At 53.5% G+C, this 23,887-nt stretch overlaps 4 protein-coding genes and 1 non-coding gene across 6 annotated transcripts; 4 read left to right on the forward strand and 1 right to left on the reverse strand.

Annotated features, from left to right (window-relative positions):
* The first annotated feature begins 1,432 nt into the window (after window positions 1–1,432).
* On the forward strand, window positions 1,433–6,128 carry SHFL (shiftless antiviral inhibitor of ribosomal frameshifting). The gene is made up of 8 exons (XM_053585771.1): window positions 1,433–1,762; window positions 2,233–2,356; window positions 2,556–2,605; window positions 4,047–4,085; window positions 4,271–4,420; window positions 5,062–5,165; window positions 5,301–5,455; window positions 5,842–6,128. Exons 1-8 carry the CDS (start codon window positions 1,742–1,744, stop codon window positions 6,060–6,062), a joined length of 864 nt encoding a protein of 287 aa, XP_053441746.1. The 5' UTR covers window positions 1,433–1,741; the 3' UTR covers window positions 6,063–6,128.
* A 146-nt stretch (window positions 6,129–6,274) lies between these two features.
* Window positions 6,275–16,254, reverse strand: ANGPTL6 (angiopoietin like 6). 2 transcript variants are annotated; one of them, XM_053585769.1, is made up of 8 exons: window positions 16,120–16,230; window positions 14,235–14,323; window positions 14,001–14,070; window positions 9,361–9,952; window positions 8,141–8,324; window positions 7,451–7,638; window positions 7,105–7,375; window positions 6,275–6,513 (listed from the first exon to the last, which is right to left on the reverse strand). In XM_053585769.1, coding segments are annotated over exons 3-8 (1,428 nt in total). In that variant the 5' UTR covers window positions 14,003–14,070; window positions 14,235–14,323; window positions 16,120–16,230; the 3' UTR covers window positions 6,275–6,322. The 2 variants fall into 2 exon arrangements, with proteins under 2 accessions (XP_053441744.1, XP_053441745.1); XM_053585770.1 differs by lacking the exons at window positions 14,001–14,070; window positions 14,235–14,323 and having other exon boundaries at window positions 16,120–16,254.
* A 1,270-nt stretch (window positions 16,255–17,524) lies between these two features.
* On the forward strand, window positions 17,525–21,609 carry PPAN (peter pan homolog). Its single transcript, XM_053585775.1, has 12 exons — window positions 17,525–17,604; window positions 17,700–17,870; window positions 18,676–18,777; window positions 18,973–19,023; window positions 19,118–19,288; window positions 19,938–20,014; window positions 20,183–20,290; window positions 20,398–20,521; window positions 20,605–20,683; window positions 20,788–20,917; window positions 20,984–21,153; window positions 21,235–21,609. The coding sequence occupies exons 1-12, from the start codon at window positions 17,587–17,589 to the stop codon at window positions 21,372–21,374; spliced, it is 1,341 nt and encodes a 446-aa protein (XP_053441750.1). The 5' UTR covers window positions 17,525–17,586; the 3' UTR covers window positions 21,375–21,609.
* On the forward strand, window positions 18,823–18,907 carry LOC128582916 (small nucleolar RNA SNORD105). The gene has a single exon (XR_008379329.1). It is a non-coding gene; the product is annotated as a small nucleolar RNA SNORD105 (small nucleolar RNA).
* An 888-nt stretch (window positions 21,610–22,497) lies between the features above and the next one.
* Window positions 22,498–23,885, forward strand: P2RY11 (purinergic receptor P2Y11). Its single transcript, XM_053583439.1, is given in 6 exon segments — window positions 22,498–22,554; window positions 22,759–22,976; window positions 22,978–23,248; window positions 23,250–23,281; window positions 23,283–23,369; window positions 23,371–23,885. Coding segments are annotated over 6 exon segments (1,032 nt in total). The 3' UTR covers window positions 23,738–23,885.
* Window positions 23,886–23,887: the final 2 nt, after the last annotated feature.

Here is a 23,887-nt window from a genome sequence, read left to right on the forward strand (position 1 = left end):
GGTGGGTTCAAACCCAGCCTCGGCCAAAAAACCAAAAAAAAAAAAAAAAAAAAAAAAAAAAGATATGTGCAGTGTGCATAGGAATTTGTTCACAGTTGTTGTTTTTTTAAACTATAGTCCAGCCCTCCAACGGTCTGAGGGACAGTGAACTGGCCCCCTGTTTAAAAAGTTTGAGGAAGCCTGCCGGGCTAGACTCTTGCTTTGGGAGCTTTGCGCTGATGTTTCCTTCCCACTCTGTTCTTCACCTAAGACCTCAAACTTCAGGGACTGTGCACAAACCGTCTTTTTTTTTTTTTTTTTTTTTTTTATGTCGCTCTGGGTAGAGTGCCGTGGCGTCATACATAGTTCACAGTAACCTCAAACTCTTGGGCTTAAGCCATTCCCCTGCCCCAGCCTTCCAAGTAGCTGGGACTACAGGTGCCCGCCACAACGCCCAGCTATTTTTTGGATGCAGTTGTCACTGTAATTTGGCAGGCCCGTGCTCTATTCGAGCCCGCCAGCTCCCGTGTATGTGGCTGGCGCTCTAGCTGCTGAGCTACAGGAGCAGAGGCCAAACCGCCCTTTTCTCCAAAAAGCCACCTCTAATGTCCCCAGGCTGGGCCAAGGCCCCACCTAAGGTCTCCCCAGACTAAGTTACAAATGTCCTGGCCCACGGGGTTCTCAACCTTAGAATTGCCAATGCAGATTCCCTGGAGCCGCTAGACGGCCAGTCTCCGCCTGGCAGTTAGGGGCAGGAATGTGTATCTCCCCTTCCCTGAAAGCACCTCCCCCGACCACCACTAGCACACACACAGTAGGTGACCCAGAGACTGGTTGAGCGTTTTTGGCGAGCCAGGCCCTATTAAGCTCTCTGCTTCAGAATCTTGGCCCAGGCTCTAGCCCAGGATGCAAACACTACAATCCTCCCCATTTTACAGAGGTTTAAACTGAGGTTCAGAGAGGTGACTGTGGCCAGGTCAAAAACTCAGAGCAAGAAAACGTCCCACTAAGCGTCTGATTCCTGGGGGAGGGGTCAGGACGAAAAGGAGAGCTATGATGGGTGCGGCGCCTGTGGCTCAAAGGAGTAGGTCGCTAGCCCCATATACCGGAGGTGGCGGGTTCAAATCTGGCCCTGGCCAAAAACTGCAATTTAAAAAGAAAAGGAGAGCGTAGTCCCAGCTACTTGGGAGGCTGAGGCAAGAGAATTGCTTAAGCCCAGGAGTTGGAGGTTGCTGTGAGCTGTGTGAGGCCACGGCACTCTACCGAGGGCCATAAAGTGAGACTCTGTCTCTACAAAAAAAAAAAAAAAGAAAAAAAAAAGGAGAGCGAAGAACTGGGGGAGTGCGCGCCGGAGCGATGCGACTGGGGGGCACCTGGACTCGCTGCGCCCTGCCGATGCGGCCCCGCCCCACGAGGGACGTGAAGACGCGGACCCCGCGCAGCGTGGGGACATGTGACCGACTGCAGAGGCCGCGCCATCTCCCCCGCCCGAGGTCTGTGCGCTCCGCCGCAGGGTGCAGACCCCGGGATCCTGCTCCGGTTCGGGGCGCCAGAGCAGAGGCGGAGACAGGGCGGAGCCAGTGCGCCGCGTCCCCAGTACCCTAGAAACGAAACCGAAAGAGGGGCTGGGGAGGAAGGGCGGAGACCGCCTCAGGCACCGCCCCCAGCCCTGCGCGGCAGCCGGACCGACAGGCGCGCCCAGGTAGGGGGGCGGCTGAGCTGCGGAGCGCGGACCCTCGCTGGAACCCGCGCCGCCGCCACCATGTCTCAGGAAGGTGTGGAGGTAGGAGAGGTCGACTGCTGGGACCGGGGCGCCGCGACAGACGCCGAGGAAGGGCTGGGAGCTTGGAGGGGGCTTGGCAGTCCCTGGGGACCGCATCCTAAGCGCAGACCTCCCCCCTGGGCTGGCGCTAGCCCCCCCTGGAAAAGGACAGTGACTCCTATATCCTCTCCAGAGCAAAATGCGGCCTCCTGGAGGAAAAGCGGGGGCTGCAGGGTTAGGGGCCAGAGGCCGGGGATAACTTAGTCGGCCCTCCCCAAGCCTGGAACGCTAGCCTCAATCTACGCCTTCCCCCCAATGCCCTGTGGGGACTTTGGCTTTTTCCAGGAAATGCCGTAGAGGGATGCGGTGTTGGGGGGTGGCAGGCAACGGAGGCCAAAACCAAGGGTCAAGTTCAGGCCGGGAGATCAATGCCTAAAGATGGGGGAGGGGCGATCTCCTTTCCTGACCAGAGCACCCTGTCCGCGTCCCAGTTGGAGAAGAGCGTCCGGCGCCTCCGGGAGAAGTTTCATGGCAAGGTATCCTCCAAGAAGGCGGGGGCTCTGATGAGGAAATTCGGCAGCGACCACACAGGTGTGGGGCGCTCCATAGTGTACGGTGAGTCTGCTGGGGTCCCGAGCCTCTTGCGGGGAGCGCGCGTGGGGACGCCGAGGGGGCGTGGTCTAAGTAGAGGCGTTGAGATCATCAATCCAGGAGGGGTCCCAGCCCTGGGGAGGATTTACATTGTGGCTCTGGAAGGCCTGGAACTTCCGCAGACTCTTCAAGGGCCTTTCACTTAGACTAACTCTCCCACCAGGGGTGAAGCAGAAAGATGGGCAGGAACTGAGTAACGACTTGGATGCCCAGGTAAACCTGCCCCTCCCCTCAAAGGACCGGATCACCATGGGAGGGAGAGCCAGGGGACTTGATGCACCCATGGTGACCCCCTCTGGAGCAGGAGGGACTGGGCATTGTGGGTCCACAGCTCACCATCCAACCTCCTTCACTTTTTTGCTTCTCAATCATGCGTCCTGCCAGGGAGCCTGCAAACAGTAGGTGCTCATTACATGCTGATTGTTCTCAATGGAGGAGAGAACCATGAAACTAGTCAGGGAAATGAGTTAGGGTTATTGCCACCATAGGGGAGTCGCAGAAGTCAGGGAAGCCTTCCTGGAGGAGGTACCAAATCTTCAAGGATGGGAAATGAGCTCTGGGAAGGGAAGGGTTGGGCATGACAGGGGTCTTGGGGTAGGGGGAATGGTGTGGGCAAAAGCTGGGAGGTGAGAAAGGGTGTCAGCAACAGTCCCTAGAAAGGCCATGATGAGCAGGAGACAGAGGAGGAGAGGCAGGAGAGCTCTTGTATTGAGTGAGTGAATGAATGAATGAATGGCTTTGAAGCACAGGTACAACAGGGCCACTTTGCCTCTTAGACAGCTTTAGCAATATAAGTCTGCTGATTTTGCCTGCCCTGAGTGGCCCAGCATAGAGTTGTTAAAGAGTATAATGAAATACATATTATACTCTCTCCATTTATACAATATAAAGAATATGGTAAAAGTAATAGAGAAGGGGAACATTGAGCACTTCCCATGTGGCAATTCCAGGAATTGACTTTATTTCATCACCACAGTGACCCTGTAAGACAAGTCCTGTGATTTATCATCCCCATTTCACAGACACGGAAACTGAGGCACAGAGTGACAATGTCACTTGCTAGGTTCACACAGCAGTCAAGGGGCAGCTGGGACTTGAACTCTGGCCACCTGGAGTCAGAGCCTAGTCTCTAAGATGCTGGTCAGTGCGGGGGACCCAGGGGGAAATGAGTGGCTTTCCAACATTCCCACAGCTGGAAGTAATAGAGCCAAGATTTGAACCTGCATCTCTGAATCCAGAGCCCAAGCACTTAGGCTAAAGCAACATGGTCTCAAAGAAGCAATGTGTCACACAATAATACCAATTTGTGGTGTTTGTAACTAGGAAGGCAGTGTGGGGTCTAAGCCTCAGGGTGATCTTGGGCAAGCCCTCCCCTGGCTATGGGCCTGTTTCCTCATCTGAGCAATAAGACAACAGGTATGCCCACCTCTCAGGGCTGCTATGAGGATAACTGAACCAACATACCTGGCCCTCAATAAATGGGCACTGCTCTATCTGCTCCTGGTGAGTTAGGGCACCCTACTCTCAAATGGGGCTGGGACCATACCCCCCCCCCTCTGTGAACCCCAAAGCAGGGTACATTTCCCTCAGCAAACAAAGGTAGAAAGAGGCCCAAGCCTCATTCCCAGTCTCTGCCCCTGGTGTCTCCACCTAGGACCCACCAGAGGACATGAAGCAGGACCAGGACATCCAGGTGAGTTGGTGGCTGGGGCAAGACTAGGGCATGGGATGGAGAAAGGGGACATTCATAGGCACAGGAGGAAGGATGTGCATTAGGACAGAGGAAGACTTGTCCATAGGGAGAAGACAGTTGATATATGTTTATGTTGGTGGAGGAAGGGTGACTGCCCTCTCATCCCCATGTACCCTATTCTATAGGCAGTGGCAACCTCCCTCCTACCACTGACAGAAGCCAACCTCCGCATGTTCCAACGTGCCCAGGATGACCTCATCCCTGCTGTGGACCGGCAGTTTGCCTGCTCTTCCTGTGACCATGTCTGGTGGCGCCGTGTACCCCAGAGAAAAGAGGTGATAACCTACAACTTTACCTTATTCTGTCCCTAACTCCACTCCTGATCCCCATCCTCAGAATCTGTATCTCTGACCTAAGGATGTCAGCCTCTTAGAGCCCCTGACCTCTCGCTGATCTCAAAGTTCAACCTTGATTTCCAATTCCAACGCCTGACTGGGAGACTGACCCTGACTCCACACTTTGACAGCTACCACTGAAATCAAACTTGACCCCCAAACCATGGCTCCAAATTTGGCTTCTGAATGCCCTCCTTTTTTTGTTGTTGAGACAGTCTCACTCTGTTGCCCAGGCTAGAGTGCCATAGCATTAACCTAGCTCACAGCAACCTCAAACTCCTGAGTTCAAGCAATCCTCCTGTCTCAGCCTCCAGGGTAGCTGGGACTATAGGCACTTGCCATGATGCCTGGCTAATGAATGCCTTCCTTACCAGTAGCGTGCTTCTGGCAAATGCTTAACTGGCTCATGCAAGAGAGGCAGGAAGCCCAGATTCACGGTGTTTGCCAATTTCTGTGGTGTAAATATTCCCACCAAAGCCAATGAAGTCTCTGAATGTGCCACTGGGCAGCTTATGGTGCAGGTGGTAGCCAGCCCCAGACACCTCTGACAACCCTTGGTCCCCGCCATACCATGCCCCCAGGTATCCCGGTGCCGCAAATGCCGGAAACATTATGAGCCGGTGCCAGCTGACAAAATGTGGGGCCTGGCTGAGTTCCACTGCCCAAAGTGTCGGCACAACTTTCGGTGAGGGTGCTGTCCCCACCCCCATCCCAGCACTGCCCTTCCTTCCCCAGCCCCATCCCAGCCCTGCCCTTCCTTCCCCAGCCCCACCTCAGCCCAGCCATGCCCTCGGACCCTCACAGCCCTGCCCGCCCCCAGGGGCTGGGCACAGATGGGGTCCCCATCCCCCTGCTACGGGTGTGGCTTCCCCGTGTATCCAACACGGATCCTACCTCCGCGCTGGGACCGGGACCTGGATCGCCGCAGTACCCACACTCACTCCTGCTCAGCAGCTGACTGCTACAACAGGCGAGGTGAGGGTCCCTTCCCCACCCTGGGTGGTCTGTGTCCACCTCTGTGGTCTTAAGTGTCCTAGTCTTTACCTGCCTCTTCCACATGTCCCCTAAGGCCTCAGCCCATTTCTTGTCCCTGGCCAGCAGGCCCTCCTGCTGAGCATCTATCACAGCTCCCTGGTTTCATGGTGTGGCCTGTGCCCTAGGGTCCCCGTGGGTCTTTGTTTTTAGCTCCTGTTTGTCTCCAGTAGTCTTCAGATGACCTCCACATCCCCAGGTCTCTTATACCTTCAACACTTCTGAACTTCCTGTAACTCTGGTCTCCGTATCCTGTGGCCTCAGCCCATCCTTCTCCAGGGTCTCATGGGACATCAAGTCCCATGACCTCAACCCCTTTCCCTCCCCAGAGCCCCATGTGCCTGGAACATCCTGTGCACACCCCAAGAGCCGGAAGCAGAACCACTTGCCCAAAGTCCTCCACCCCAGCAACCCCCATATCAGCAGTGGCTCTACCGTAGCCACCTGCCTGAGCCAGTGTGGCCTCCTGGAAGACCTGGACAACCTTATCCTTGAGGACCTGAAAGAAGAGGAGGAAGAAGAGGAAGAGGGCAGCGGGCACAGGGAGTGACCCCTGCCAGGTGCAGATACAAATCAGACATAGATACTTTGTCTTGTTATAAAATTTGATCTCAAACTAAGATAGAAATGCCTGTGGGGAGCAATATGGGTCTCAGACATTGGCAGGGAGCATTCCTGGGTCCCATTTTGGGGTCCAGGTTAACAGACCCAAAATAGGAGTTCCATGAGACACATCAGCATTGAGCTACAAAGGAGATGTGGCCAAGATCCTGGGCTATCCTGGGGCCTGAGGCACAGATGAACAGATAGTCACAGCCTCAGGGGACGGATCAGCATGGCAGCCTTCTTGAGAGAGTATGCCCCACCACGAAACTCAGCCCAGTAGACACCATCCTGGTAGCGGCTTCTGTAGTGGCCACCGCGGTGCCATATACCATTGAGGTTGGAGTGGGCACAGGCATGGTACCACCAGCCTCCCCGCTGATATAGGGCACAGTTACCTGAAAGGAGAGAGTCCATGTCCTCTCATCAAAATAAAAGCCTCTATCAGCACCTGACAGTACAAGACTTTTGCCAGGCATCCCCTGGCCTTTCCTACTCTTATTGAATATAAGCCCTGATCTTCCACCTCCTCACTAAAATGGAAACCCTAGCCAAAGCACCCTTTCTTCAGAGTAACAGCCTTAATTCCTTTCCTATCTCCTTACCAAAGTATAAGTCACACTTATACTGAAGCAGAACCACTTGCCCAAAGTGGTTTTATGCAAACCAGGAGTCTACACTCATTTTTTTGTCAAGGAAAAAAACAATCTTCTCTACTTCCTAGAATGAGAGTTTTAGCTCTCACCCTCTGCTCTTATCCAGAACAGGAGTCTTGACTCTTTTATTGGGTCATCAGAAAAGGAATTTGGGTTCCCCATTCCCTCACCAGAATAAAAAGTTCTGTCCCTTGTTCTCTTGCCACAATAAAAGTTTGCTTATCCTGATAACTTACCAGAGGGGCGTCTTACCTACCACACCTTACATTCTCTCACCAGTACAGGAGTCCAGCCTCCCCTATACACTCCCACCAGAATAAGAGCCCTTCTTACCAGAATAAGAGTCTCGGTCCCTATCCACGGTGCTGAAAGGCTTGTCACTGTGCCAGGAAAAAGAGTCTCCAGCATCACCGTGGTACTGGCCCAGCCGCAGGCGGTAGTGGTCACTCTCAGGTTCCAGGGAGAAGCTATCATAGTGGGCTTGTGCTCCCCGGCCCCCCCAGTCCTCCAGCAGCACCAACAGCTCATGGTCCCCACGGCTGGTCAGCTGATACACAGGTTCAAGGCCCAGCCAGTATTCCCCATCTGGCTGCCCAAAGCCCACCTGGCAGGGCAGGAAAGTCAGGAGGACAGAAACCCAGGTTCCCTCCCCTACCTGCCTCTGCCCACCTGCACCCACCTTGTAGTGCTGCCAAGTAGTAAAGAAGTTGACAGAACCATCTTGTCTCCGCTGGATCACAGTCCAGCCTCCACCCTCCAGTTGTTGCTCGCACCATGCTGATAGCACAAGCCGGCCCATTCGCAGCTCATACACACCACTCTGCTTATGGCCTGCACGGTGTGCTTCTGCACAATCCCACCATGGGCCTGTGGGCATGGGGATATGGGGGAGGCATAGCTAAGCCAACCCTTCCTTCCTGGAGTAAAAGTCCAGATTCTCACAAGTCCCCTCAAAAGAATAGAAGTACTGTCTCTCCCATTTCCTCACCAGAATAAGAGGCCCTCACTTGAGGACTCTAGGTCCTTCTCTTACAAGAGCAAATGTGAAGTCTGGAGTTCTGTGGTCTCTTCACCAGAATATAAGTATTGAAAGTGGTACTTTAAACCAGCTCAAAGTTCTCACCACAGTAGCAGTCCTAAATCTACCAATCTCCTCTCCTATTTTCACACAGTAGTAAGAAGCACGGTCTTTTTATAAAAATAAACCATATCTCCCTGTTCCATTATCAGAATAAAGTATTGTTGCCTCCAGTCTTCTTACCCCCAAAAGGATCTGCCATTAAAACCTCTTCTCCTATATTTTCCTCTAGCTAGCCACACAGTGTGGAAATTGGAAATCCCCTGGCTCACCACCATGCCATGGTCTTACCTGCTGGCTTGGGCTTGGTAGGTATGCCATGGTGCCCTGCAAGCATAGGAGAAGCCAAGGGCCCCTGCTGTCTCAAGGTCTGATCTCTCTGGGGCTGTGGGGCTGGGTCCAGCCTCCTGCTTGTGTCATTAGTGCCACCCACCAGACTGACTGGGACCACAGGTACCAGGGGTGGTGGCTGGACCTAGGGTAACCAAAAAAGTCAGATGTAATTGCAGTAACCCTCAGGGTCCTGGGATGGTGGATAAATCTCCTAGCTCCCAAATGATCTGAAGGATATCAGGCAGAGGGGTATCCTAGCCCTAGGAATGATTCTCCTCAATGGCGAACTCTTGGTTTTCAAGCATAGGCAGAGCTGAGCTTAAATGTCTGCTCTTATACTCACAGCTTAACCAGTCTGTGCTTCAGTCTCCTTTTCTGTAGAGTAGGAATAAGAAGAGTCTATCCAACCACAACAATGAGTATTTACTGAATCCTCCCACCAACTCTGTATGGTAGAAACTGTCCCAGAGCAACAATCTCTTATCCAAAATCCAGGGCCAGACATCCAGAAATCAGAGTAACATTGAGGGTAACACAGTGATACAGAGGTTTGACATCTGTAGCTCAGTGAATAGGGTACCGGCCACATACACAGAAGCTGGTAGGTTCAAGCCCAGCCCGGGCCTGCTAAACAACAATGACAACTGCAACCAAAAAATAACCGGGCGTTGTCAGGGGCGCCTGTAGTCCCAGCTGCTTGGGAGGCTGAGGCAAGAGAATCACCTAAGCCCAAGAGTTTTAGGTTGCTGTGAGTTGTGACACCACAGCACTCTACCAAGGGCAACATAGTGAGACTGTCTCAAAAAAAATAAATAAATAATAAGAAAAACAGTGACACAGAGTAACACACTGACACAGGAGGTTACATATATGTCTACAGATGTATATATGTATGTGTGTGTGTGCGTGTGTGTATTATACATAACACCTCCAATAGAGTTTTTGGTCTTTACTTGATAATGAATGATACACTTAATTATAGGATCCTATGGATATTAAATTAGAGCATAAGTAAAGACCATAAATAGCCACCACTTTTTGACCCAAATATGTTACAAGATGGGGGCAGGTAGGAAATTGGTTTTCAGGGTTTTTCTGATTTCAGAACTGTGATCGTGGGGTTTGCAGGAGACCCATTTCATAGACGAAGCTGCTATCCGGGGAGGCTTTAACGTTACCTGCTGTTGCTGCCCGGTCGCGCCTCCTGGGCACAAGCGCTCCAGGCGTGCGATGAGGCCGCTCTGCTGGCTCACCAGCTGCGCCAGCTCGCGGAACTTGACATCCAGCTGATGGAAGCCGAGGGCTGCGCGCTGCGCCTCGGCTGACGCGTTCAGCACCCGCTCCCCGAGCAGGGCCAGCGCGGCGCCGGGCTCCGTCCCCGGCCCCACCCCTGGGCCCGCCTCCGGCCCCGCTTCGTGCTGCAGCTGCGCGCGCAACTGGCCCAGGCGCGCGCTCAGGCCGCGGTTCTCCTTGCGTAGAGCGCGCACCTCGCCAGCCACGGCGCCGTCGGCCGCCGCCAACCTCTGCAGCTCACGCAGTAGCTCCTCATGGTGGCCCACGCGCAAGCGCAGCGCCGCCACCTCGCTGGCGTTCACTGCCTCTGGCGCTGGCCGTAAGGCCGCGGGTCGGTTCCAGCACACGACTCCTGTGAACTTCTGCTGGGGCAGCACAAAGGTATAGGTGCAGCGCGGAGCGCCCTCTCGCGCCCAGGACGCGCCCAGTAGGAGCAGCAGCTGCAGCGCGCGCAGCCGGGGCACCCACATGGCCGACCTGCGGGCAGAGGAGGAGAGGGAGGAATAGGGGCCTGCCCTGGCCACCCATTTGTTCCCACGCACATGTCTACACGTGTGCAGCTCCGGAGCCATAATTCCCGTCTCTGGTCTATTCCCCGTACCCTGCGGCTGGAGAGCTCCACTGGGTTCCCGCCCTGGCCTCTCCTCCAAGCGCCCAGCAGGAACAAAGTGTCTCATTCATTCATTCAACAAGCAATCACTGAGCGCTTAATGTGTGCTAGCCTCTGTTCTAGATGCTAGAAATACAGCCAGGAACAAAACAGACAAAAATCCCTGCCCTGGGCCAGGCTTAGTGGCGTATGCCTGCAATCCTTGCATTTTGGGAGGATGAGACAGAAGGATTGCTTGAACTGAGGAGTTTGAGACCCCATCTGTACTAAAAATAGAAAAATTAGCCAGGTATGGTGGCTTACACCTGTAGTCTGAACTACCACAAGGCTGAGATGGGAGGATTACTTGGCCCCAAGAGTTCAGAGTTGTGGTGAACAGCTATGAGGTCCTAAGGTTATCTGAGAAAAAGTGTTTCAGGCTGGGGCAACAGCAGGCCCAAAGGCCTTGAGGCTGGACCATGCCTTAAGTATTAAAGAAACCCTGGGGAGCTGGAGCAAAAGCAGAGGAAGACTGGGTGCAATGAGGTGAGGTAGGTGAGGAGTACGTCTCACTAATACAGTCTGCCCATCTCAAAACTAGTGGTCCATCCTCCACATCCTCATACCAAATCCAGTATCCTCATGTCTCTTTGGAGTTTTTGTTTATTTGAATTTTTTTTTTTTGCAGTTTTTGGCCAGGGCTGGGTTTGAACCTGCCACCTCCGGCATATGGGGCCGGCGCCCTACCCCTTTGAGCCACAGGTGCTGCCCTGTTTATTGGATTTTGAAACAGTCTTGTTCTGTCACCCAGGCTAGAGTACAGAAGCGTCATCTTGGCTCATTGCAACTTCAAACTCCTGGACTTAAGTGATCTTCCTGCCTCAACCTCCCAAGTAGCCAGAATTACAAGGTGCCCACCATGACACTTGGCTGATTTTTCTATTTTTAGTAAAGATGGGGTCTGGCTCTGTGCCTGTGACTCAAGCAACTAAGGCTCCAGCCACATACACCTGAGCTGGTGGGTTCGAATCCAGCCTGGGCCTGCCAAACAACAATGACGGCTGCAACCAAAAAATAGCCAGGCGTTGTGGCAGGCGCCTGCAGTCCCAGCTACAGGAGATTCGCATGAGCCCAGGAGTTGGAGGTTGCTGATGGCACTCTACCCAGGACGACAGCTTGAGGCTCTGTCTTAAAAAAAAAAAAAAAAAGTAAAGATGGGGTCTTGCTCTTGCTCAGGCTGGTCTCAAATTCCTGAGCTCAAGCAATCCACCTGCCTCAGCCTCCCAGAGTTCAAGAATTATAGTCGTCAGCCACCATGCCTGTCGGCCTCATGCCTTTCTTCATGGCAGATCCAACACATCAGCCAGGCCTGTCTGCTCTTCTGTTTAGACCCTGAATTCCTCCACTCCTTCTCCCTTCCCAAATTCTCACCTCAAGACACCATCTGGACTTCCTTACAGCAGCTCCCTCCCAGGTCTCCATATTTCCACCCTCAACCTCTGGTCTATTCCCCCACAGCAACCAGAGGATGCCTGTGAACATGTTGGTTCATATCCTTCCCCTGTTCAGAATCCTCGGTGGCTCCCACCTTGTTTAGGAAAAGCCCTAGTCCTCTCTGTAATCCGTAAGGCCTTGTTTTCTCTGCCTTGTCTCTTCCCACTCATGGCCTGGAGGCAAACTCCAGCCCCAGGGCTTTTGCATTTGCCATTTCCTCAGCCTACAATGTTCTCTGAATTTTAACATGGTTCCTTTCCTATCTTGAGAAGCCTTCCCTGATCATTTAGAGTTGCCCTTCCCCAACCCTCCTTATCAAAGTCTTTTTCATTTTAGTATTTATCATTCTCTGAAATTGCCTCATTTACTTGCCATTATCTATTATCTGAATTCCCCCATCAAAATATCCTCTCCCTAAAAAGAAAAACAGAAAGAAAGAAAAACCAGCTCCCTGAGGAAAGCCCCCTGAGTTGGGGGCTTTGATCTCTGTTCTGTCTCCAAGACCAAAAACAGGTCCTAGTAGCCCTCTAACCCAAACTCATGTGCCTGGAGTGTGGTATGCCCCCTGAGTATTCCTGTGAACTCAACAAAGGGGCATCCTCATGGCCACCCACCCTGGCCATGCAGGATCCACACACAGGGCCCCATTGTCTTTATTCCTGGGCATACTGAAGTACACACAGCCTCTGAGACAGGGACATGCATATCTGTGTCCACATGTGTGCACCTGCTGACACTTGAAACATATGCCCACATGTAACCCCCACCTGCACTGGGTTCTACCATGTCCAAACCTACCCATCCTGGTGGCCACACAGGTATGTGTCCTGTGGTCTTCAGCATCATACACATTTTGCCTCATTCATACATTCAGAGTGCCTATTGTCTGCCATGTGCTGTTCCAGGCAATGAGGATCTTGCCCAAAACAGAGAAAATCCCTGCCCTTATGGAGCTGACATTCTAGTTGGGAAAATAGACAAGTCAGGGGCGGCGCCTGTGGCTCATTGAGTAAGGCGCTGGCCCCATATGCCGAGGGTGGCGGGTTCAAACCCAGCCCTGGCCAAACTGCAACAAAAAAAAATAGCCAGGCATTGTGGTGGGCGCCTGTAGTCCCAGCTGCTCGGGAAGCTGAGGCAAGAGAATCGCATAAGCCCAAGAGTTAGAGGTTGCTGTGAGCCGTGTGACGCCACGGCACTCTACCGGAGGGCAGTACAGTGAGACTCTGTCTATACAAAAAAAAAAAAAAATAGACAAGTCAAGGGCAGCGCCTGTGGCTCAGTCGGTAGGCGCTGGCCCCATATACCGAGGGTGACGGGTTCAAACCCAGCCCCAGCCAAACTGCAACCAAAAAATAGCCGGGCATTGTGGTGGGTGCCTGTAGTCCCAGCTACTTGGGAGCCTAAGGGAAAAGAATCACTTAAGCCCAGGAGTTGGAGGTTGCTGTGAGCTGTGTGAGGCCATGGCACTCTACCGAGGGCCATAAAGTAAAACTCTGTCTCTACAAAAAAAAAAAAAAAAAACGAAAAAATAGACAAGTCAAACAACTGTAGGTAGGTCAGAAGGTAGGGAGTACCTGTAATCCCAGCACTCTGGGAGGTCAAGCCGTGGGGATTGCCTGAGCTCAGGAGTTCAAGACCAACCCGAGCTAGAGCAAGACCCCATCACTAAAAGAAAATAATAGCCAGGTGTTGTAGCCAGCACCTATAGTCTCAGCTACTTGGGAGGCTGAGGCAAGAGAATCACTTGAGCCCAAGAGTTTGAGGTTGCTGTCAGCTATGATGCCACATCACTCTATCCAGGATGACAGTGAGATTCTGTCTCAAAAAAAAAAAGGGGGGGGTGGCACCTGTGGCTCAGTGAGTAGGGCGCCCGCCCCATATGCCGAGGGTGGCGGGTTCAAACCCAGCCCTGGCCAAACTGCAACAAAAAAATAGCCGGGCGTTGTGGCGGGCGCCTGTAGTCCCAGCTGCTCGGGAGGCTGAGGCAAGAGAATCGCGTAAGCCCAAGAGTTAGAGGTTGCTGTGAGCCATGTGACGCCACAGCACTCTACCCGAGGGCGGTACAGTGAGACTCTGTCTCTACAAAAAAAAAAAAAAGGGGGAGTACTATAATACGGGAGTGCATTTAAATAGAAGGGTCAGGAACCAACCCACTGTAATATGACACTTGAGCAAAGACTGGAAGGGAGAGTGTGTTCTAGGCAGAGGGCATTACAAGTGCAAAGACCCTAAGGCTGAACTTTGCTTTTGATGTGCCTGAGGAATAACAGGGAGGTTGGAACAGAGTGAGGAGGAGGCAGGAGGAGGTGAGGGCAAGGAGGTGATGGAGCAAAGTGTGCAAAGCCTGTGGGCCTCAAGAAGGACTTGGGGTTTTACTCAGAGTGAGATGGGAACCCTGCAGGATTCTGACCTGGGGAGGGGCACATTCACTACTGGACTTACATGCCAAGCAGGAGCTCCCAAGGGTGCAAGGGGGTCCTCTCCTTGTCCCCACCTCACTGATGCTTGGCTCCTGCAACAGAGAAGGACCAAGCCCCAAGGAGCTAGCGACTGCATGGAATACCAACTGCCTTTCATACCCTCAGCCTGGTGAGGATGAGGCTTAGCAGCCCTCCACCCAAGCGGAGTCACGTCTCCCAACAGAACCAACCTCTGTCTGCCCTCCCATCCTCTCACCTCTTACAACTTGAATCTATCACGGCTTGAAGCAGGCATGAGCAGTCTGAGGAAGAGTTACGGGTCTCTGAGTTGGGGAAGGGGAGAGGCTGGTGGTAGAGAAAGAGAAAGGAAGCTTGGTAACCACTCCCCAGCCCCCAGAGCCTGGGAGTGGGGGTGGGATGCTCAGGCCAGGAGCCCCAACTATAAATATTTAGCATTTCCTGCATGAGAACTCAGGCAGAATTGCCAGACTCCCCTGCCCAGGCCACAAGAGTCTGATAACATAGGTCAGTGCCCTGGACATCCCTCTTCTCCCCCCACAGCAGAGCACAGAGCATGGGAGGCTGCAGAACTCGGTGGCTACTGCAGGATCCTGGTCCCAGAGACATGCACACATACTGTACATAGAACTACGAACATCAGTGAGCCCCTGCTGTGTGCTGGGCTGGGCTCTAAACTCCTCACACCTTTTATTTCATTCAATCTTCAAGATCTGAGCTGGCTTCTATATGTAGCCCCATTTTCCAGCAGGGAAAACTGAGACTCAGAGACGGTGAGCGACTTGCCTGTGATCACATAGCCAGAAAGGACCAGGATAGGATTCAGCCCAGGTAGCTTGGCCTCAGAATTCATACAGGTATAATGCAATAGTTGCATGCATATGTACACACAGCAGAACAGACACGAAGACCCACACACACTCCAGTACTCAACAAAGCATGCAAACCATTGAATAGGGCAGCAAAGACAGAATTAGAATGAATATATGTATACATGTGTCCACGAATTTGTCTGGCACACACCCATAAAGACACAACTGGGCCAAGTGTGGTGGCTCACACCTGTAATCCCAGCACTTTGTGAGGTCAAAGTGAGAGAATTGCTTGAGGTCAGGAGTTGGAGACCAGCCTGAGCAAGAGTGAGACCTCATTTCTACTAAAAATAAGAAAAATTAACTGAGCATCGTTGTATAAGATTGTAGTCCCAGCTAACCAGGAGGATGAGGCAGGAGGATTGCTTTAGCCCAGGAGTTGCAGGTTGCAGTAAACTGTGATGACACCACTACACTCTAGCCAGGGCAACAGAGCAAGACCCTGTCTCAAAAAATAATAGTAAAAATAAGGCAGCACCCATAGCTCAGTGGTTAGGGTGCCGGCCACATGCTCCAGGGCTGGGGGGTTTGAACCCAGCCCAGGCCTGCTAAACAAAAAAAAAAAAAGTGGGGCATTGTGGTGGGTGCCTATAGTCCCAGCAAATAAGGACGCTGAGGCAAGAGAATTGCTTCAGCCCAAGAGTTTGAGGTTGCTGTAAGCTATGATGCCATGGCCCTCTACCAAGAGTGACTAAGTGAGACTCTGTCTCATTAAAAATAAATAAAAATAAAAATAAACACACTACTGGCAGACTACTATAATCCTAGCACTTTGGGAAGGCAAAGCAAGAGGCCAGCAGTTCAAGAATAGCCTGGGCAACACAGCAAGACCTTGTCTCTACAAATAATAGAAAAAGTAGCTGGCTGAGGTCGTGTGCCTGTACTTCCAGGATGAGCTCAGAAGTTTGAGGTTGCAGTGAGCTGTGATTGCACTTCACTTTCACAACAGAGAACCTGTCTCAAAAGCACATGACACATTCAGGTAACAACTATATGTTCAAAACATAAGCACACATACACTACAAAATTAAAGGAAAATGCCTCTGGCTTACGTGTCAAACTCCTTCACACCCAGGTATGTGTGATCACACAGTGGTAGCAGAGACACTAAACCGGTACACAGTGACACCAGACAACCATCTGCCACATCTGTTCCACACACTGGGTCACATTTCACACAAGTCAAATCACACAGGAACAGAATGGGGAAATAACCATACAGTCGTTTCTCAGAAGCACAAAGAGACTCACATAAAGGCCCTCAGAGTCCACTCAACGTCTCCAACTGGTAGGATGGCCCTGCAACCAGCAGAAACGCGCCTGCTTCCCTGTCCACACTGTCCTGGACTGTGAGTGACACCAGTGCACTCCAGGGCTGAGAGAGGAAATGGTCGATCCAGTTCTGAGAGAGGCTGCCAGGCTGGGCTCCAGGCCTGAGGAGGTTGGGGAGGGGCCTGCACTCTGGGCCCCTTGGCCCCCCACCCTCTGCACCCTCCAGCTTCCCCATTGGCAGCAGAGAGACAGAGGGAATTCCATCAGTTACAGGGGCTGACAGAGGGAGAGAGAAGGGAGAGACATGGGGAAATGGAAAAAGACATAGGGAGATGCAGAGAGATGTGGAGGAGACAGGGAGAGAGACATGGGAAGATGGAGAGAAAAAGAGAAATGAGAAGAAAGAAATGAGGATGCAGACAGGCAGCAGAGAAAGGTGGAAATTTATAGATGATGAGAGAGAACTGGTGACAGAGACAAAGTCTAGAGAGAGAGATAGCAGACCATGGAAGGGAGACAGTTGGAGACAGGGAAGGAGCTGGGTGAGGGGGAGAGAGATGTTAAGCCCAGGGAGGGGGTGTTCCTTCCCCCTATTGTAAGGTTTGGGGTAGAAGCCAGGGGCCTGAAGCCAAGACTGTGGCTTTAAGCGCAAAAGGAGAGGGGGGAGAATTATTCACGAAGCGCCTGCCTTGCCAGAGGGTGATGTGGAGTTTCCATCATTCAGCCCCTCCGAAGACAGAGTTCCTAAGGAGGACAGCTGGCCCTCAGGGAGTTGGGGGATGAAAATGAGTAACTGTCACAGGCTATTCCAGGGGTCCTCAAACTTTTTAAACGGGGAGGCCAGTTCACTGTCCCTCAGACCATTGGAGGGCCGGACTATAGTTTAAAAAAAAACACTATGAACAAATTCCTATGCGCACTGCACATATCTTATTTTGAAGTAAAAAAAAACGGGAACAAATACAATCACACCCGCCTAATGTGGCCCGCGGCCGTAGTTTGAGGACCCCTGCGGCGCCTAATGTGGCTTCACCCCAAGTGTCCAGCGCCAGTGTGCATACATTGTCTCTCTTAAATCGTGGGTCGAGAGGACATTGTCATCCTTGCTTTGGGATACCTTGGGCGTCTTTATATCACAGTTGCAGGGAAAATCGGCCGAGGCGGGATTCGAACGCTATGATTAGTTTCTCCGAAGATAGTCGCACAGCCCCGCCCCTGGTTTCCATGGAGACACTGAGTGCCATGGAAACAGGCCCCCAGTGTCTCCATAGCAACCTTGCCAAAGAGTCCGGCTCCACCTCCCGGCTCTCCGAGGCAATCTGACGCGCAGGCCTGTCTAGTGACGCCATCCCGTCGCGCTAGTATCACGTGACATCGCCTGGCGCCGGAAGTAAGAAGAGCTGGGTCAGAAGCGGCAAAAGGAGGAGACCTCGTGGAGAAGGCGGCATGGGACAGTCTGGGCGGGTAGGGCGCGGCGGGGAGGGTAGGGGAGGCGGGGAGCGAGACCAGTGACCCCGCATGGGCTTCGGGCCTCACCACGTGTCTCTTGCCTCCCCCAGTCCCGGCACCAAAAACGCGCGCGCGCCCAGGCGCAGGTCCGCAACCTCGAGGCCTATGCTGCACAGCCTCACTCGTTCGTGTTCACGCGGGGCTGCACGGGTCACAGCGTCCGGCAGCTTAGTCTGGACTTGCGGCGGGTCATGGAGCCACTCACCGCCTCCCGCATTCAGGTCTCTACCACACATCCCTCGTCCCACCCGACTCTGGGCCCCGTCTTCGTCTCTGTGGTCCTGACACCCGCTGTAAAATCGTGAGAGTCCTCAGTCTCCCCGGTTGAAGAAAGGGACACTTGTGGGGACCATTGTCTCTGCCTCCCTCGGCTTTGGGGGCTTAGTTGGTTGTCTAAGCCTGACAATTAAGGCTAGTCTCTGGGGCCGGGCGCGGTGGCTCACGCCCGTAATCCTAACAATCTGGGAGGCTGAAGCGGTGGATCTCTTGAGCTTAGGAGTTCGAGACCAGCCTAAGTAAGAGCGAGACTCCATCTCTACTAAAAATAGAAAACCTAGCAGGGCATTGTGGCGGGCTCCTGTAGTCCTAGATACTTGGGCAGCTGAGACCAGGATTGCTGGAGCCCAAGAGTTTGAGGCTGCTGTGAGCTGTGATGCCATGGTACTCTAACCAGGGTGACAGAGTGAGACTCTGTCTCAATTGGAAAAAAAACCCAAAAAACTGGTCTCTGGAGACAGAGAAGCCGGATTGGAAACTTCACTTTGCTCAGAGACCCTGGAGCAAGTTACTTAATCCCACTGGGCCTCAGTTTACTCATCTGTCAAATGGGGAGATGCCCCTGAACAAGGAACAGAGGCAGTACTCAGTTCAAGTCTGATTTGCTCTAGGGGCCAGGATCATTTCACTCCCTTGGGTTTATTGAAGGGTCACATACAAGAACATGTAACAGGATCCTCAGCTTAGGCTTATGGAGTTTGCTTAATGAGGAATATCTGTGTTTATCTTTTTTGTTTTTGTAATTTCTAGGTTTGTAAGAAGAACTCCATAAAGGACTGTTTGGCAGTGGCTGGACCCCTCGGGGTCACACACTTTTTGATCTTGAGCAAAACAAAGACCAACATCTACTTTGTAAGTGAGCACCCTCACTTTTCACGTCCCATGGGACCCTCACTTCCCTCATCTCTAATGATGAACCCATTTACTTCTGAGCTGCTGTGATTTTTGGCTTCAAAGTAAACGCTCTGAAGAAGAGTTGGGATGGAGGTTTCCACCCCCAGCTCCCTAGGTAGTCACCCCCACCCTCACTGATTCTTTGTTCTGCAGAAGCTGCTGCGCCTCCCAGGAGGTCCCACTTTGACCTTTCAGGTTAACAAGGTGAGTGTTAGGAGTGTGGGGGGTGGGAGCTGGGCTTGGGGCTGGCCCTAGTACATGTGGTGGGTGGTCACCTGCTCCTCACTCTGCCCTGCAGTACACATTGGTGCGTGATGTGATTTCCTCGCTGCGCCGCCACCGCATGCATGAACAGCAATTTGTCCACCCACCCCTCCTGGTACTCAACAGCTTTGGCCCCCAGGGCATGCATGTGAAACTTATGGCCACCATGTTCCAGAACCTGTTCCCCTCTATCAATGTGCACAAGGTAGGCTTGGGCTGGCAAGGTGTCTGGTGTGCTGGGATGGAGCAGGCAGTGAGTACCACAGGCCTTTGGATTGATTGCTCAGTCCTTTCAGAACTGAGGCTGAGAGCTCCAGTTCTGGGTCTGCTGAATACTAATGTCAGATTCCATTTGTGTTCAGTGATGCTGGACAAGAGTGTCCAGAATATTACCTCTCCACCCCCAGCCACTTCTTCATTTGGCAGATGGAAATCAGTGCTGATTGTGTTTTGTCTGGTTTCTGCTGCCCAGGCTGGAGTGCAGTGCCATAATTATGGCTCACTGCAGCCTTGAACTCCTGGGCTCAAGTGATCCTCCTACCTTGGCATCCCAAAGCAGCTGAGATTATAATTGTGAGCCACACCACACCTGACCAGGCCTGGATTTTTAAACTTGTCTGGCTCCAAAGCCCCAGCTCCAAATCCCTAGCACCATTGATTCATTCTCAAGTTGAGCTTATATGAGGTGCTAATCATGAGGAAGTCATTAGGGCCTCTTTATTGAGCCCAGTGCCCCAGGCGATCCACAGACACCACTCACACTCCACAAACCCCGCCCCCCCCCCCCCCAGCTTGCTGTTAGTCTGTGGGAGCTCAGTGAGACCACTTGCAGCTCCCACCACTTCCCCTCCCAGGTGAACCTGAACACTGTCAAACGCTGCCTTCTCCTCAGCTACAGGCCAGAGTCACAGGAGCTGGATTTCCGGCATTAGTGAGTATTCCAGCAGGGGAGGGTCTGGAAGGTGACTGAGGCTTTGTGACTGCCCGGTCTCAAAGTAAACACCCTGGCGATTTCCAAAGGGCAGAAGTGTGGTGCTGATCTCTGACCTCATAAGCTCAGACCCTACTCTCTGTCCATTGCCCCACCTTTCCCCTGCAGTAGTATCAAAGTTGTTCCTGTGGGTGCAAGCCGTGGGATGAAGAAACTTCTCCAGGAGAAATTCCCCAACATGAGCCGCCTACAGGACATTAGTGAGCTGCTGGCCACGTGAGAAGGGCATGGGGTGGGAGGCTACCACGTTCCTGTCCAGGGGCCTCTAGAGCCACCCCTGTAGCCTGGGATCCTGTGCTGAACCCCATGTGTCCCCTACACAGGGGTGTGGGGCTATCAGACAGCGAGGCAGAGCCTGATGGCGAGCACAACATCACTGAGCTGCCCCAAGTGGTCTCAGGGCGCGGCAACATGCGGGCCCAGCAGAGTGCTGTGCGGCTCACTGAGGTGAGGCCCAGGGGTAGGAGTGACTTCCTCTGGCAGCCCCTAGCCCCAGTGAAAGACTAACTCTTCTCCCATTTATCCCCTAGATTGGTCCTCGGATGACCCTGCAGCTCATCAAGATCCAGGATGGTGTCGGGGAGGGCAAAGTGATGTTCCACCACTTTGGTGAGCTGGGCTGACAGGGCACAGGTGTGAGGCCAGTGACATGGGAGCGGGGGAGCAGGGGGTCATAGGTGCGGGGTTGCACTCATAAACCACATCGTCCTTAGTGCACAAGACAGAGGAGGAGCTGCAGGCCATCTTGGCTGCCAAGGAGAAGAAACTGCAGCTCAAGGCCCAGCGGCAGGCCCTGCAGGCCCAAAACATCCAGCGAAAGAGGGAACAGCGTGAGGCCCACAGGTCCGGGGTGGCTGGTGGGTGGGCAGGGTCCTGGGTGCAGGCAGCATACTGACATGCCTCCTCCAGGAAGAAGAGTCTGGAGGGCATGAAGAAGGCCCAAGCAAAGGCCAGCAAAGACAGTGATGCTGAGGATCCTGGGCCAACTCTCGAGGCAGTGGGGGACTGCCAGAGGGAGGAAGAAGAAGAGGATGAAGCTGAGTATTTTCGCCAGTCTGTGGGCGAGGAACCTGATGAGGGTATGTAGCAGGGTCAGTTCAGCTGGGTGCCTGGGGCCTGTCTTTGTTCCATGGGGTCCCTGACACAGTCTTTCCCCACAGACATGTTCCCCATAGCCACCAAGCGGAGACAGTTTTGGATACAGTCCTATAGGCCTTCAGGCAGGCAGCCTCAGGGAAAGGACCAAAACAGAGGTTGCCACAGTAACCGGAGACTTCCAAATCCTAAGAAGAGGCTCTAGAGAGCCTACATCAAGCTGGGGTCCAGAGGGGATGCCCAGGGTCGTGGTCAAGACCAGTCATGGCCACCCAAAAGAGTGGCTTAAGGCTGAGTAGCAGATGGAATGCCCCAGACTGGGGTCCGAGAGACTGAGCCTGGGGCTTCAGGTGCGGTCCTTGGATTCCTTCTGCATACACCCATTCCTTTCATAAAGGAGCTGTTCCCCCCCTCCTGCCACAATAAATGCCTGAACTGCCCAGTTCTGCATCTGTTTCCCAGGTGAAGGGGGGGAGGATCTGCCTGGAGAGCCCCTGTCCAGCAAGAGTCTAACCTAGTTTCTGCCCTTAGACCGGGTATGTTTCTCCCACCAAGGCAGGGGAGCAATTTCAGTGAGGAGGGCAGCAGGCAGGGCTGGCTATGCTCTGGGGGTCCCCAGTAAGGGCCCTGTGACATGTCTGCTTAGGAGGAGGAAGGAAGTGGCCAGGTGGAACACTCTGCCGACTGAGATTGAAACCATAGGCTGGGCCAGGGAGGGGCCAGCATCCTATTCTCAACTCAGGGAGGAGCCTGGACCCAGTGTGGGCTGCAGATCCAGAGGCTAGGTGTGTACAGGGACCATGGTGATCACCATCTTGGGTAAGGAGCAGGCAAATGTGTTGATTGGACCAGGGATGCATACAGGGCTTGAGGGGTGGCAGTGGAGCCACTGGTTTTCAGGAAGTTTTTTTTTTTTTTTTGGTGGGTGGGGTCTTAAAATTCAGGTCTATGTGAGACTTCCTGCGTGGCGGTCCTAGTGGGGGAAGGGCCTCCCCTCATGCTTGTCAGGGGCTCTTCTCCTAAAGGGCATGTTTGGGAGTGGGGGGTGTCAGGTGGAGCTGACAGGTTTAGAGGAAGATTTTACAAGGAAGCAGGCCTGAGGGGTGTGCAGTCAATGTCAGGTTGGTTGGGATGGCCCCAGAAATCGGGGCGGTGGGAAGAGAGCCTTCAGGATATCTGCCCAGACTCAGGCTGGGGTGGGTTGGTGGCAGGAAGTTAGTCAGGAAGCATGTGGAATAGGGACTGTGGGGCCTTGTTGGATGATTCTAAGCACCTGGGAGTGGAGGGGCAGGACCCACTCAGGAACTCATCAGCATCATCTGGTGACTATGGGGAGCGCAAACAGCAGGAGCCAGATTCAGGGCCAGGTGATTGGGCTGGTCCAGGTAGATGTGGGACTGAACCCAGGTGGACCTGAGATGTGGAGTGGGCAGTACTTTCTGATGGGTTGGATTTCAAGGAGGGTCATAGAGGGCTTGGGGACTCCTCCCAGCCCCGTGGCTCAAGGTGGGCACTGCTGCATTCCACGTGCACTGAGGCCTGGGATCTCCTGGTTTGCACCAGCTGCTTATTGGGATGAGGGACCCTAGGAGAGCCCCATAACTTGTCAGCTGAAAGCCCTGGATCTCAACCTCTTCTGGGGAGAGGAAAGAACTCGATGTGCAACAGCATACAAAGGGCTCAAGTCCAAGGACAGACATGTGTCTCAGCAGACATGGGCTATTCTCCCAGAGGTCAGGGCTCAGCAGCCACGCCCTCTACCCACAGGTGCCCAGCCCTGCCTGGCCAACTTCTCCGTGGCTGCTGACTGTCCTCAGTAGGTTCCGGGGAGACTTCCTGTGGCCCATGCTGGTGGTCGAGTTTGTGGTGGCTGTAGTTGCCATCGGCCTGGCCCTGTACTGCTTTAGCATGCAGCAGCAGCGCCTGTGGCACCCAGCTGTGGTCTTCTCAGCTCAGCTGGCAGGCAGTGACCTGCTGTGTGCCCTAACACTGCTCCCACAAGCTGCCTACCTGCACCCACCCAAACACTGGCATTGGCAGGACTGGGCAGTCACCTGGCCTGGTGGCCTACAGCACCCTCAGGTTGGCTGTGCTGTGCAGCTCTGGCATGACTGGCAGAGAAGCTGCAGGTGGTGCTGCTGGGGGGGAGTGGCATTGCCCTATACACCAGTGCCTATGTGCCCTACCATGTCACACAACTGCCGGCGGAGCTGGAGTGCCCACTGTCCAGGCTTTACAGATAAGGCCCAGGCTGAGGCAGCCCTGGAGCTGGGGCCCTACCTGGACTACCAAGTGATGTGGGGCCTAATGCCCTTGGCCTTCTGCATACACCCACTCCTATACATAGTGGCGGTGCCCCGCCTGGGATGCTGCTGCCGCCAACACCATCCCAGTTTTGGTGAGGGCCAGAACCCAGAAGACACCAAAAGTGTTGGGCAATCCCCGTCCCTTGATGTCACAGGCACCCCCAAGACCTTAATCCCCGAGTCTTCTGGGCAGAGCCCATTAAGTAGCTTGTTTCAAGCCTTTTCCTCACTGCAAGGTGTAGAGCCACAAAGTGCCACATGAGAGCCCAGAGCATTGAAGGCCCCCAGCCCCAATGTGCCAACAGGTTCCATCTGCCACTTCAGCCTGTGGCCTCCATCAGGGAACTCATGCTTCCCCAGGGCCCCCCACGGCTACACAGGGCAGTGAGATGCAACAATAAACAGGACACTG

Source organism: Nycticebus coucang, chromosome 3, assembly GCF_027406575.1.
Source record: "Nycticebus coucang isolate mNycCou1 chromosome 3, mNycCou1.pri, whole genome shotgun sequence".
Lineage (NCBI taxonomy): Eukaryota > Metazoa > Chordata > Mammalia > Primates > Lorisidae > Nycticebus > Nycticebus coucang.